At 40.0% G+C, this 13,109-nt stretch overlaps 1 protein-coding gene across 2 annotated transcripts in view; it reads left to right on the forward strand.

Moving 5' to 3' along the window:
• Window positions 1–267: 267 nt before the first annotated feature.
• The window catches only part of trappc8 (trafficking protein particle complex subunit 8), a 29,291-nt gene continuing 16,449 nt past the window's right edge, over window positions 268–13,109 (forward strand). The window contains exons 1-11 of one of the 2 annotated variants that reach the window (XM_062395216.1): window positions 268–581; window positions 4,789–4,998; window positions 6,144–6,227; window positions 7,527–7,616; window positions 9,267–9,441; window positions 9,567–9,720; window positions 10,288–10,378; window positions 10,977–11,239; window positions 11,612–11,727; window positions 11,872–12,022; window positions 12,772–12,872. In XM_062395216.1, the coding sequence (XP_062251200.1) occupies window positions 425–581; window positions 4,789–4,998; window positions 6,144–6,227; window positions 7,527–7,616; window positions 9,267–9,441; window positions 9,567–9,720; window positions 10,288–10,378; window positions 10,977–11,239; window positions 11,612–11,727; window positions 11,872–12,022; window positions 12,772–12,872 (1,592 nt within the window). In that variant the 5' untranslated portion in view covers window positions 268–424. The remainder of the gene's footprint in view (window positions 582–4,788; window positions 4,999–6,143; window positions 6,228–7,526; window positions 7,617–9,266; window positions 9,442–9,566; window positions 9,721–10,287; window positions 10,379–10,976; window positions 11,240–11,611; window positions 11,728–11,871; window positions 12,023–12,771; window positions 12,873–13,109) is intronic. The other variant, XM_062395217.1, reaches the window with a different exon arrangement.

Genomic DNA, 13,109 nt, shown 5'->3' on the forward strand with positions numbered 1-13,109 from the left:
TGAGGAGCCGGGAGGACGTAAATAAACCAGCGTGGACTTCTTCTATATACCTCATGACGTAGGCTTCTCTAAGATCGACTTGCGCCATCTACTGTTCTGGCGGTGAATTGTTTTCACAACAAAAAGGCTCGTAGAACTATAGATCAAAAAGGGTCCGTCCGATCCGTCCGTCCGTCAGTCCGCAACGGACTCGGAGAAGCATACTTCGGCGTCGCTTCCGCGTCCGGTGTGAACCCGGCAAAGGCGCTGTCAGGCGTCACCTGACTGTCTTAGCGCTACACAGGAAGTGGGTTGGCGAATTCAACATGGCTGTTGTCTGCAAATAGAGAAGGACTTGCCATTAGCAATGAAATAGTCCAGATCTACTACATTATAGGACAACTGACTAGTGCTGTTTGTAAGCTGCTGCTGACGCTGCTCCGACATGGCGCAATGTGTTCAATCTGTGCAGGAGTTCGTCCAGGACTCGTTTGTCCCGATGGTGGCCGCCCTATGCAGCGAAGAAGCGGAGAGAGTGACTCGCAAAAACAATCTGAATTTCGCCGAGTTGCTGAGGCCTTTCTGCAGACTGACGTCCGAAGGTAAGGACCGCTGTTTAGGACCCACTCTGTCCGTGGTCTGTCGCCCTTGCGCTGTCACAAACCGAGCTGCATCCGATAACTAGCATCTTTAGCCTGATGTCACATCGACGTTAGCTCTTCGCTAACAGACTGCTAGCAGACTGGACTGTGACTAAGCAGCTGTGTGTTGACAGGAGGAGAAATAAAGTCAACACAAGACACCAGCGAAGACCGAGGGACCCCTGACAGTCTCTGAAAGCTCACCTGTAGGATAACGTTCAGACGGACAGCTAATTCTTCTGTTGCTGTTCCATCGTTTGCTGGGGTAGTGAGCAAGCTAATTGGCTAATGGGCTTTAGTTACTGTCCACACACACTTAACAAACTGTTATCAATGTAAAAGGTTCTAATTTTGTCTACTTATGTTTTAGAGAGTTTGATATGAATAAGGTTTACACTGATATAAACTTAAATATCCTCCTTCATTGAGGTCAGAATTCACTTCACTGTCAGCCATGTAAATGAAATTAGCACAACTCTAAATAATCATCAAGTTCTCATATAAATCCTTTTCACAGCAGCCATTTGACGTGAAATATTAGATCAACACAGGTCTTGCTTAAACCTGAATTTGACGAGTTACAGATCTGTTTATCTAGTATTTAATGGCAAAAACTTGTTCAGAGGGACCGAAAGGACGAGATCGCGGGTACAAGCGGCCGAGATGAGTTTTCTCAGAAAGGTGGCTGGCGTCTCCCTTAGGGATAGGGTGAGAAGCTCAGTCATCCGTGAGGAACTCGGATTAGAGCCGCTGCTCCTTTACTTAGAAAGGAGTCAGCTGAGGTGGTTCGGGCATCTGGTAAGGATGCCCACTGGGCGCCTCCCTTGGGAGGTTTTTCAGGCACGTCCAGTGTGGAGGAGACCTCGGGGAAGACCCAGGAGTAGGTGGAGAGATTATATCTCAACACTGGCCTGGGAACGCCTCGGGATCCCCCCGTCAGAGCTGGTCAATGTGGCCCGGGAAAGGGAAGTCTGGGGCCCCCTGCTTGAGCTGCTCCCCCCGCGACCCGACCCCGGATAAGCGGATGACGATGATGATGATGTTCAGAGGGGCGACAAATTAAAGAAATATTGAATCAAGGAATAGAATAACAAAATGTAATTGATCCATAGGACACAGGGAGTCCTTTACTGGTTTAATGAGTAGGGAAATTATGTGAATCATTTGCCACAGCCGATACGAGACGTTGGACAGCTCTCTCCACCACCTGTGACCGTGATGAAACACCAAGTGATGAACTTTGTTTTGGAAGAATGGTCTTCATCCCTTCAGTACACTTCCACACTTCAAAATTAATGTCAAGGAGCATTGTAACTCTTCTGGTGGCCCAACACCTTACTGAGACACTTTATGTTGTTTATTCCTTTATTTTGCCACAATACCTCCCCTACTCCTAAGCATGAGCTTTGATTCTCACCAGGGACACAGCCGACTGTTGCTTGTTCGCCTGTGGATATTATTAAAGACTTCCTGCAGCCTGTGGGGAGATTTGCTGCATTAGATTTAAAACTTCATCACATTATTATCTGCAGGTCATAACTTGTTTCTGCCATTGTCACTATAGCTCTCAAATAAGCTTTACATAGGATAGGATAACACAAGGAAAACATCTAACTCTTTAAAACAAATAAAAGAACATGCTTATAATGTAGAATAAGAGAATGAAAACATGAGGTAGGGTTAAGCTGGGGAAGGCAAGTCTGAAGAGGTGGGTTTTGAGGGCCTTTTAAAATAATAACAGTGTGGGGGCGGAGACCGAAAACTCCCTGTCACTTACCAGGTTTGGCACTTGGTCCTAGGGACCTGAAGGAGGTTGGCCTCAGCAGATCTAATTATGATCCGGTCTATAATTTAAATTCTAATTTACTTGATGAATCATTAATTAATCCCCACATTCTACTTGTTGGCAAAATATTTAAGTTGCTTCATTAGGGAAGAGAATAAAGCAAAACTATCAATCAGTCAATCAAATTGTATTTTTATAGCCACCATTCATGAATCACAATTTGTCTCATCGGGCTTATTAAAGCGAAGGAGAGTAAGGGAAAACTACAAAAAAACTAAAGAGAGGAAAAATCGTAGAAACCTCCATAGAGAGCCACATGTGAAAGATCCCCCAAGACAGACTGAAGTACAATCGGTGGCACATATAGCTGAAGACTCTGCCACAGGCAAAGTGGAGCAAAGTTATATATAATACTCCACCTAACATACATAATAATATTCCTAAAGAAGAATTGCCACACCCAACTCGGTATTATTGGCTTTTATTCCCAGGTTACTAGTGAGAAAGATGATGCCACACAGTAATGCACACAGTTGTCTGCCACACGACATCAACATCACATCAGTAACGATGAGTCCACAAATTATGGGTCTGCGTTGAACAGTAGACCAGATATTTATTTTTTACAGCCATAAATCATCCGCACTAGTTTTTCATTTTCTTGCTCTCCCAATCACAGAAATATATGCATTCTGTGTGTCTCAGTATTGGCTGGTCCTTTAAAAAAAAAGAAATGATCCTTCAAGCGAGTCCTTCTTTGTCTCATACTGGCAACATGTCATTAATAGAAGAATATGCAGCAAGAGTCACAACAACAGCTTCACTGCCTTAATGTGTCTGTGGGACTGTAGCACAGCGCAACTTATTATCCCTGGGGAGGAAACAACATGTTGACAAAAAATCAAAACAGACCACAGATCTTTGACAAATTTGTTCACTTATAAAACCTTCTCATATAAATCAAAACAATTATTTATATGACGTAATCCAACGAAACTCCAATAAAAGAAGGTCAGGGACCCTCTTAAGGTAGACCAGACAGAAGGTGCCAGCATGATGCATGGCAATGAATCAAATTTGCCTTAAAGAAACCATTATGACAATTTGAAGTAAAAACATAACTGTAAATGTAAAAGTGGGATGTTATTTTATAGGCTCTCTCATGGACCTTCGTTAGTCTCTATTGGTGAGTTGTAGGCTTCCAACCTCCGATTGTCAGTGTCTCTTCATTATCTTTTTTCTGTAATTTAAGAGTTAACTATGATTTAACCTCATCAATCACTCTGGACAGTCTATTGGATTTAAAATATTTAACAGTAGTGCTGTTTACTCCTTGAATTTGAATAATTTATTTTACCTTCAACAGCAACATTTAGGGGCAATAATCATGTACAAAGCTATTAATTTTAGGGTATAAAATACTATTTTGTTAAACAAAAGCTAACTATTATTAACGTTTTTGACAAATCAAGTGTTAATCATGATATCTGTCTTAGGCTGTTGAGTGTGTGCCTGTTCTCCCCTTGGATGCATGGCTTTCAATCATCAAAGTACAAATACTTAAAATGTACTGCAGTCATTCTCAAAGACTAGAGATAATATCTGTGATTGGAAAGAGATCCATGAATGTATTTAGCCAGCAATATGATAAAGTTCATCAAATTCATCCTTAATGGAGAAATCTCTCTGACAAATGTTCATCTGATTGACTTCAAACTTGGCAGGTGTATATCTGAGGACCACAGGAAGTGCAGTGGCAACTGAAGGTTTGAGCTTTGGGTTGGTGTTGGCACCTTGACAAGAACTTGCCACATTAGCAGGTGTAATAATGTTCATTTTAAATTACACTTGATGAGGTTGCAAGCACAGTTTAAAATGAAGGAAAGGTTAGAGTTAGTTTGAGTTTGGGGGGGGGGGGGGGGTTACAAACATGAAAAAAAACGGGGGTGGTGGTACATAGCTGGAGATTGAATGTCTGAAGGGGTACGGGACTGTAAAAAGTTTGGGAACCACTGCAGTAGTAGAATTGTGACCACAAGAAGACCAACGTCACAACAGAAATACACAATATATTTGGGAGGCTGTGGCTTAGTGGTAAAGCGATCTAACAGAAGTTTAACAGTTCGATCCCTAGTCTTCCCCATCGGCTTGCCAAAGTCTCCTTGGGCAAGATGCTGAACCCCGAATTGCCCGTCGTAGAAAGAAAAAGTGATGCTAATAGATGCACTTTATGAATGTGTGTGTGTGTGTGAACGGCCAATATACTGTAAAGCGCTTTGAGTGGTCATCAAGAAGAAAAGTACTCTTTTTTTTTTTTTTAATACTGTGTGATGCAGTGATTTACTCTCCTGAGTGACTGAACAAAGTATTTGTCTCCTCTAGGTCACATCCGGGACCCCAATAACCAGTTGCAGGTCGTGAAAAACGTGCGTATCTGCATCAATAATGTGGTGACGAGCCCAAACACAGCATCTGCTGCCCTAAGCCCCACTCAGCGCCGGCTGCTCAATGAAGTGGTGTTAGCTTGTCAGCCGCAAGAGGGCGCTGTGACCAATGCCATCACAGCAGGAGATTATGACCTCAACTTCAGTGGTAAGGACAAGAGCTTGTAAAAGTTAATTATATTGTATATATCAGCCAATTGTCATCACCAAAACACATTACATAAACAAACTATTGTGTGCAGTTAATGATTTATTTTTGAGTTATGTACCGAGGGACAATATGCAGTTGAAAAGCTCTATCACCAACTATTGCACTGGAATTATTATTATTGGTAATTGTGTTAAAAAGGTGACTCCTTCATAGGCAAAAAGAAAATACACCGTAGTTACTAATTAACAAACTAATCCAATTGTTTGTGTTGTCTAGCCGCCCATCCCACTCTGAACACTATATATCAGTGCTTCTCTGGGGGAGATCCTTCATTCCTCTTTGGCACAAATATTGATAGACTCAAGATTGAACTGATGAGATTTTAATGAGCAAAAGTCAGAGGTCAAGGTCAATGTGACCTAATTAGTCAAACGTTTGGCCATAACTAAATAATTAAAATGCTAATTATGATCAACTGCATTTCATAAATCCAGAGTCAACTGTATCTATCTGTCTATCAATCTATATTTGATATATCTTTCATATATTAGATTCTGGACAGACATAAATGTAAACTGCAACATGGGCCTATAATCACAAAGCTTTAACACTGTTTATAGTAGAACTCACTGTTTTTGTGTGTTTATGGCCTGTGCCCACTTCAAGTTAAGGACCTCCCTAAAAGAGTTACAGAAATGTATCTGTATACATTTGACAGGCTACTGCCAAAGTCAATAAGATTCAGTAAGTTACAAGTGGTATAATGCTTATCATCTACCACTCATTTGGCTATCTTCCCCTTTACTGAAAAACTATGCCTTTAGCATTTACAGTCTGGTCTTGACTGTATGAAATAATTGGAAAGAAGTAAAATAAGAGAACTGTCAATTTATTTGAGAATTACTGACACTTTTGAGTCTGATCTGTACTATTATAATGACACCATTAGCATTTTTAGAAGTTAAACTTAAATGATATGACAAAAGCCTTTGGGACTTCAATAATGACTTGTCCAACCTCTACTATGACTCTTCTCCCTGGTTTTTCCGTTGATCATCTGTAAACTGATTTAGAATGAATGGACCTTGAAGGAAATGGGATGTAACTAACATTAGCCCTGGCTCTCTGCTTCCACCTATCAGATCACTCTCTTAAAGCTAGCCTCCCATGGTACAGTGTCTGGAGAGAAACACTGTTGGAAGTCAGCACCTCAGAGCACTGCACAGGTATCACTGTCTCATGGCTCATGTGTGGATAGTCGAACTCCACACCTGCCTTCCTCCTCTCCCTCTAGTTTCCAATAGCTGCAGTGAATTTTGGGTGTCTCTGCTTCATACACAGTGGCGGAGGTTTTTTGAGATGTGACACATCTTATTATAACTTGTCTTGTAACTATTAGAAGATACCAATGCATACACACAAAGCCAGGCACCTGCCATCTTCCACACACAAACTGGTATTTATACAAGAAGAATGTACACTTCTCTCATACGTAGAGCAGTGCACACACTGTTCTACAATACACGGTGATCTTATCTTATGGAACTTTTTCTTGTGTTTCCTTGCTTGTATTATCTAAACAAATTTCTATTATAGGCTGATTTTATAAGAATTAACTCAAAATTCCTGTTAATGAGTTATGACTGATATCATTCTTTTTATTAACATTGCAGCCATGAATGGTTTATTTACTGAAGTATGTTTTACTTTGAGAGATATATAGGCGTTATAAATTTGTTTTTAACGTTTTTTACGTGTGGAATAAATAATATTGACATGTCATTGCGGGTGATGGTTTACAGGTCCTCATGTAATTATTTTTAAAACTGTAACATGTTATATCAATATATAAAAAGGGTGCTGCAATTTACATTTGTGTTGTAATTGTTCCTGTGTTGGAGCACCTCATCAATGCAAGGCAATCATTGAAATTTCACTTGTTCCTTTTGACAGGTCTGAAGAGTCAAAGAATGGTATCAGTTTGCAAATATAGGTTAGAGGGCACATATATAGCTTACTGGATGGAAAAATGGGACATTGGAGGAAAAACATATACATGTGCACCCAGTTCCACTATGTCATCTTTATTTAAAAATATATTTTTGTGACATGGGACATGCTTATTAGCTTACTTTGTCCAAAATCAATCAGGTGCAGTATTGGTGCTGGGTTTATTCAATTTTTATAAAGCCATACCCCTGTTTTTACAGAGGATAGGTGGCAGTTTAAGAAATCTGCAAACACAACTAAATCCCAACCAAAATGAGTGGGCCCTTCACCAATTTTCTCTGTGCTTGTTTGGTATAGCAACTCATAAAAAGCTATGACATATTAAGGCTTAAAGATGAAAACGCAACTTATCACTTGTCAGTGCAAGTTTTTTTACCTTGATGAATATGGGATACAGCTACTTTAGTAATAGGCACGTAGCAAGGATTGTTTTACTTATCAGCTAGACACCAAAAGCTATGTAAGTATTAAACAATGGATGTATATAATCTCTCACTTTATATTTGTGTTTCTAGCAACAACGCCCTGGTTTGAAACCTACAGAGAGAACTTCCTACAATCAATGCCTGCCTCTGACCACGAGTTCCTCAATCACTACCTCGCCTGTATCCTTCAATCAGGATACAAAACTGGGTCATCAAGAGTCAACATGCTCTGGTCAGGTCAATCTTTAGAATTATAATAAGATTTAGCTTTGTTTGGGCTCAGAGTTGCAATACCATTTTGGACTTCTCACTTATTTTTAGAAGAACGTGACACAGTCTGTTAATTTAAATCAGTTTGGTAATATTTTAAAACAAATGTCGGATATTAGGGAAACTGTCATGGTCTTGGAAGGTTCTGATCCTGGACCTTTGGCATTCTGGGTCGATACGCTTGTCTAGTCAGTGTATATAGGATCATCATATGAATACCAGGAGTTTGTCATTATCATCTATAATAGGTTATTGAATATATCACAGACCATGATTGCATTTGAATATAACTCAAGTATGCAACTATTTCATTTCCTCAAAAAATGTATCAATAATTTATTTTTTGATGATATTTGCAATAGAAGCTGAAGTTGCAATATCAATTGGGAAAGATAGATCAATTACATAGTATTTTAACTCTTTTGTAACTAGATTAAAATTTATCACTACCACAAATGCTGTTATCTATTAATCATTCAATCAAATTGTATTTGTATAACCCATATTCACAAGTCAAAATTTGTCTACCAGGGCTTAACAAGGTGTTACCTCCTCTGCCCTTAACCCTCAGCAACAGTAAGGTAAAACTACCAAAAATTGCCCATTAGCAGGGGGAATGTAGAAACCTCACCGAATGCAATAGATTGCACTTGTTACAGAGTACATCCACAAAATAACTATTTACAACATTGATGAGAAAAGAAAGTGTCTGACGTAAGTTAGAGAGGTATATTAATGTTTCAAGTATAGCAGTATTGCCAAAAATGGTTGTCTATTTAATTAGGCATATTGTATATCTATTCAGTCTAGTCAAAATAATAATCCACTCTACTTTTGGAGACTTTAGGTACGACAAGTAAGCCTGAATTCTGGGAGCTCGGTGCTCTAGTTGTGTGGTTATGGTACAATGAGCTCTTCAAGGGGTGATTGTGCCATGTTATCAAAGGCTTTGCAGATGAGGATTTTAAATGTTGTTCTAAATTTAACGGGAAGCCAGTGTAGTGAAGCTATTATAGGAGAAATGTGATCTCTTTTCCCGGTTCTTGTAGGTACAAGTGCTTCAGCAATTTGGTTAAACTGTAGAGTATTATAAGACTTACGTGTGGAGCCTGATAATATGGAACTACAATATTCAAGTCAGGAAGTAACGAAGGTGTGGACTTATGTTTCTGCATCTTTCTGAGACAGGAGGTGCCTGATTTTTGCAATGATATGTTGGTGAAAAAGTCCTTGAAATTTGGTTTGAATGTGAGTCAAAGGACAAATTGCGATCAAAGTTAACTCCCAAATTCCAACCAGTGTCAAAGGAAGTAAGGGCAATGCCATTTAGAGTATTCATAGCATTAGATGATGCTGTTACTGTATTATATGATAAATCCATGAAACTGTACTCGGTACAATGAAATGGTTACTTACGATACATAGTTTAAGTATTTCTAACAGTAGTCTTCTGCTCCAATAGACCTTCATAGTTGGTTGTATCTGCCATTCTCTGATTGCTCTTGATGATCAACGGAAAAATGGTTTAGTGTTGTGTCCTTGACATCCTGATTGTGACAGGCCTACTGGTGGTGTCCTCCACTGAGGCAGTTCCTGTGGAGCAGTTCCTCAAGCTTTCCCAGGAGCAGCACAGGATTCAGCACAGTGGAGAATACACTAACCCCAAGTGGTTCATCCCCAACACGCTCAAGTACTACGTTTTACTTCATGACATGAGTGAGGGGGATGAACAGAGGTATTGAAAGAAGCTTAAGTACTCACATTTATAGATTGTCAGTCTTGATGTTCCATTTTTTTATGGAATATCATTCACCATATTTTGGCATTGGTAAGAGTAAGTGTTCCCTTTTTCCTCTCCAGGGCAGAAACGGTGTATGAGGATATGAAACAGAGGTATGGTCCTCAGGGCTGCTATCTGTTGAAGATGAATTCTCGTACCTTGTCGACTGAAGAAGACGAACAGATTCCAGACCCCTGGAGTCAATACCTACACAGGAATAATCTGCACAACCAGGTAAGCAACACAGCTTCCTAACCCTAACCCATACAGTGACTGCACTTGGTCCAGCATCATTGCGTACGCCAACAAAAATGTGGTGTCTTTGTAAATCTTCAAGCTTTAGAGACATTGAGTAGAATCCAAGCGTTCAGCCTTCCAGACTTGCAGACTGAGGCTTTCCACACTAAAGTTGTGGCTTGATCTGTTGGTGTCAAGTCTGCAAGGATGGGAGACTGGAAGGCTGTATAAGCCACTGATGGCAATAACACACTCAAGTGTGTTACGCTTATTGCCATGGGAATCTTCAAAGTAACTACAGTCATGGACAGAATGATCGCTGCAGCTTATATCATACCAATGGTCACAGTTTGATTTGCCCTAAGGACACTTTCACTAACCTACAAACAAAAGAGGACTGATTGTGACTGAACCATGTGCAACCCAAACAAATGTGCTTTAACTCATTCAATAAGTTCAGTTCATCACAGCAGTTATGGCAGGGTTGCAACACATGGATCATAGTACTAGACTGTTATGTGACATTAAAAATATGCCTTGTGTTAACCTTGAACCTTACTGCAGGAGATACTTGATGATCTAACTGTGAATAGTGCTCCAGTTGAGAACAGTGTCGGTGCAGCTGAAGTGGACTACCCTCACTCAACAGAAAAAGGTCGGTTAATTCAACATATCCCTCATATACTAACATGGTCTCCGACATTTGGACCATATTCACATGTATGGTTGTATGTATATAAGCATATACATTTAAATAGTATATAAATATATATAAAATGGCTTATGTGTCTATTGCAAACACTGCCTTGTTGCTTTGGTCTAGTATAACTACAGTTTTTACAAGATGATATTTTTAACATGAATTGTCACATAGTCACATTTGTATGCTCCCTACAGATGGAATGAGCTGCAAAATTACTCTTATAATCGCTCCATATTCAAACATTATTCTTACAAAAAGTGCTTTGAGCTGCATTTCTTGTATGAAAGGTGCTATACAAATAAAGTAGAAGTTTATTATAAACAGGTTTCTTTGAAAGGACAGAAATTGAATAAATAAATTAGTGTACTGAAAAAAAGCTTTAATAAAAAATCTCCTGCATAAGCAACAGGATATAGAGTCCTGTAATGTTTTGTATCAAGTTTTCTGATTCAGCTGCTGTGAGTTTTTTGGTTCAGAGAAAAATCTAGCACTGATAAAGCAAGGGAAGACTAAAGGTCATGTTGTGATGTTGTTTCCTGTTTCCTATCAGATGGCGTGTCTAACAGCCTGGAAAGCCATCCTCTCCAGCTAGACACAGTGAGCAGCCCTGGGAGCCTACAAACTCTCAGTGCATTTAACACTGCTGTCAAGAAAGGTGCAAGAGATCCAGAGTGTGTGGCTGGAGGAGCAGGGAGCCACGGGGCATGTCTGACCCTGAACGACCATGACCACATCCGACAGTTCATCCAAGAGTTTACCTCCAGAGGCCTCCTACCACACATTGAGAAGAACATTAGGCAACTCAACGACCAGGTACATAGCCAGGTCTTAACCCCCTACCATGTTGTATTCAACTAAACAAACTGCATGTAATTTCTGTAGATTTCAAATTGCACTTCTCACTGTCACATTTGAAATGTTTTCATTAGATATTGTTTGTATGATATTGAAAAAAACATTAATAGATATATCATTTAAATTACGTGAAAAGTTTGGCCAAGCAAGGAATAAGTGATGTTGTTTTTGGGGGTGATTTCTGGGAGCAGTGATGTCATCATATGTTTTTTTGATAAGCGGTTTGTGTTTTACCCCATAACTGTTGAACCCTGAGTTGCAGTTATTGCATTAAGCACCTCTCAACCTCCTTGCAGCACTAAGACACATGATCTGCCTCTCTGTCTGCAGCTGGTGTCCAGGAAAGGTCTGAGTCGGTCTCTGTTCACTGCAACCAAGAAGTGGTTTGGTGGTGGGAAAGCTCCGGAGAAGAGCATCAGTGAACCAAAGAGCACCTGTGGCCTTCTGTAAGCTCTCTGTTGCTTTATATGAAATTTAAACCAGGCTCCTGTTTATTTATACACATGAGGGCTGTAACTGTATTTTAAAGTGTTTTGAGTCTTATTCAAACTACACCCTTCACTACTTGTTTTTCACTTCTATGATGTCAGATATCCCCAAGAAGCCCCTGAGTTGCAGATCAGAAAGATGGCCGACCTGTGCTTCCTAGTTCAGCACTACGAGCTGGCCTACAACTGTTACCACACTGCCAAGAAAGACTTCCTGTCAGACCAAGCCATGCTGTATGCTGCAGGGGCACTGGTGAGAACATGGACACTCACATACATCTGTCTTTCTGTTCTTATGTGGACCATGTGTTGATGGCAATAATACCCCAATTTAAATTTTAAAGCCGCATTAAGAAAGCTTGATCTATAGCAGGACTGTCGAGCTTGTCGTTCAACTTCATGTCAAATTTTTTTGAAAGTTGTGAGCACAGGTTTTTTTGCTGAGCAAAACTTGTAATCCTGTCAACTTAGTGTGGTTATTGATAGAGCACAGTCGTTAGGCTCGGGAAGAAATATGCACTCCTGCATCTCCAAGTTGTCACTGCAGCTCAACAGCAACAGCTGAAGTTGATCCTTTCAGTGCTGTTGTGTACATAAAACCCAGCCGGACACACACTACATGTTTAAGTCAGAAGAAGATTGGCAGGAAACCTAATACAGTCTTATATTCAGGCAATGTTTTTCTTTAATTTCAGGGAGATTGAATAATTTTGGCCAAAACACTGTGATCATCAGTTATTTTGTTTGGTCGAGTCAGTTTCACAGTAAAATCTAACATTACACAGGCTGTAACAGCTGAAACCCTGAGTGGATGGACTTGAGCAGTCGTTGCTTATTCATTTAAGTTGTCATTTGTAGGAAGGAGAATTAGTTTTCTCTGCTGTTAAAAACGACTCACTCCTTTACACTTAAAATCCTACATGTGAAATCATAATCTCAATCCTTCTGTTTTCTCTGCCCTCCTGTCATGATAAAACCCGTCTATTCTGTCATCCTCTCAAGGAAATGGCTGCAGTGTCAGCCTTTCTGCAGGCTGGAGCTCCCCGACCATATCCATCTCACTACATGGACACCGCAATACAGACGTACAGGGATGTCTGCAAGTATGACCTCATTAAATAATTTTTTTTCTGGCTTCAATGCTTACTTACAGATGATCCTAGTATTTTGAAGTCGTGGTTTGGCCAACCAAAGGCTCAGTTGCTTTATATGCCATTATGTTTATTTTTATAATTTTTTTCATCGTTATTCACATATTATTGTGTGATCACTGTGCGCCTCGGCCCTCTGACTGCAAAACAGTTATCCTCTGGGTTTTAGGTTCATAAATCCCATCGCAT

The sequence above is a fragment of the Platichthys flesus genome, chromosome 9 (assembly GCF_949316205.1).
Source record: "Platichthys flesus chromosome 9, fPlaFle2.1, whole genome shotgun sequence".
In the NCBI taxonomy this organism is placed as follows: domain Eukaryota; kingdom Metazoa; phylum Chordata; class Actinopteri; order Pleuronectiformes; family Pleuronectidae; genus Platichthys; species Platichthys flesus.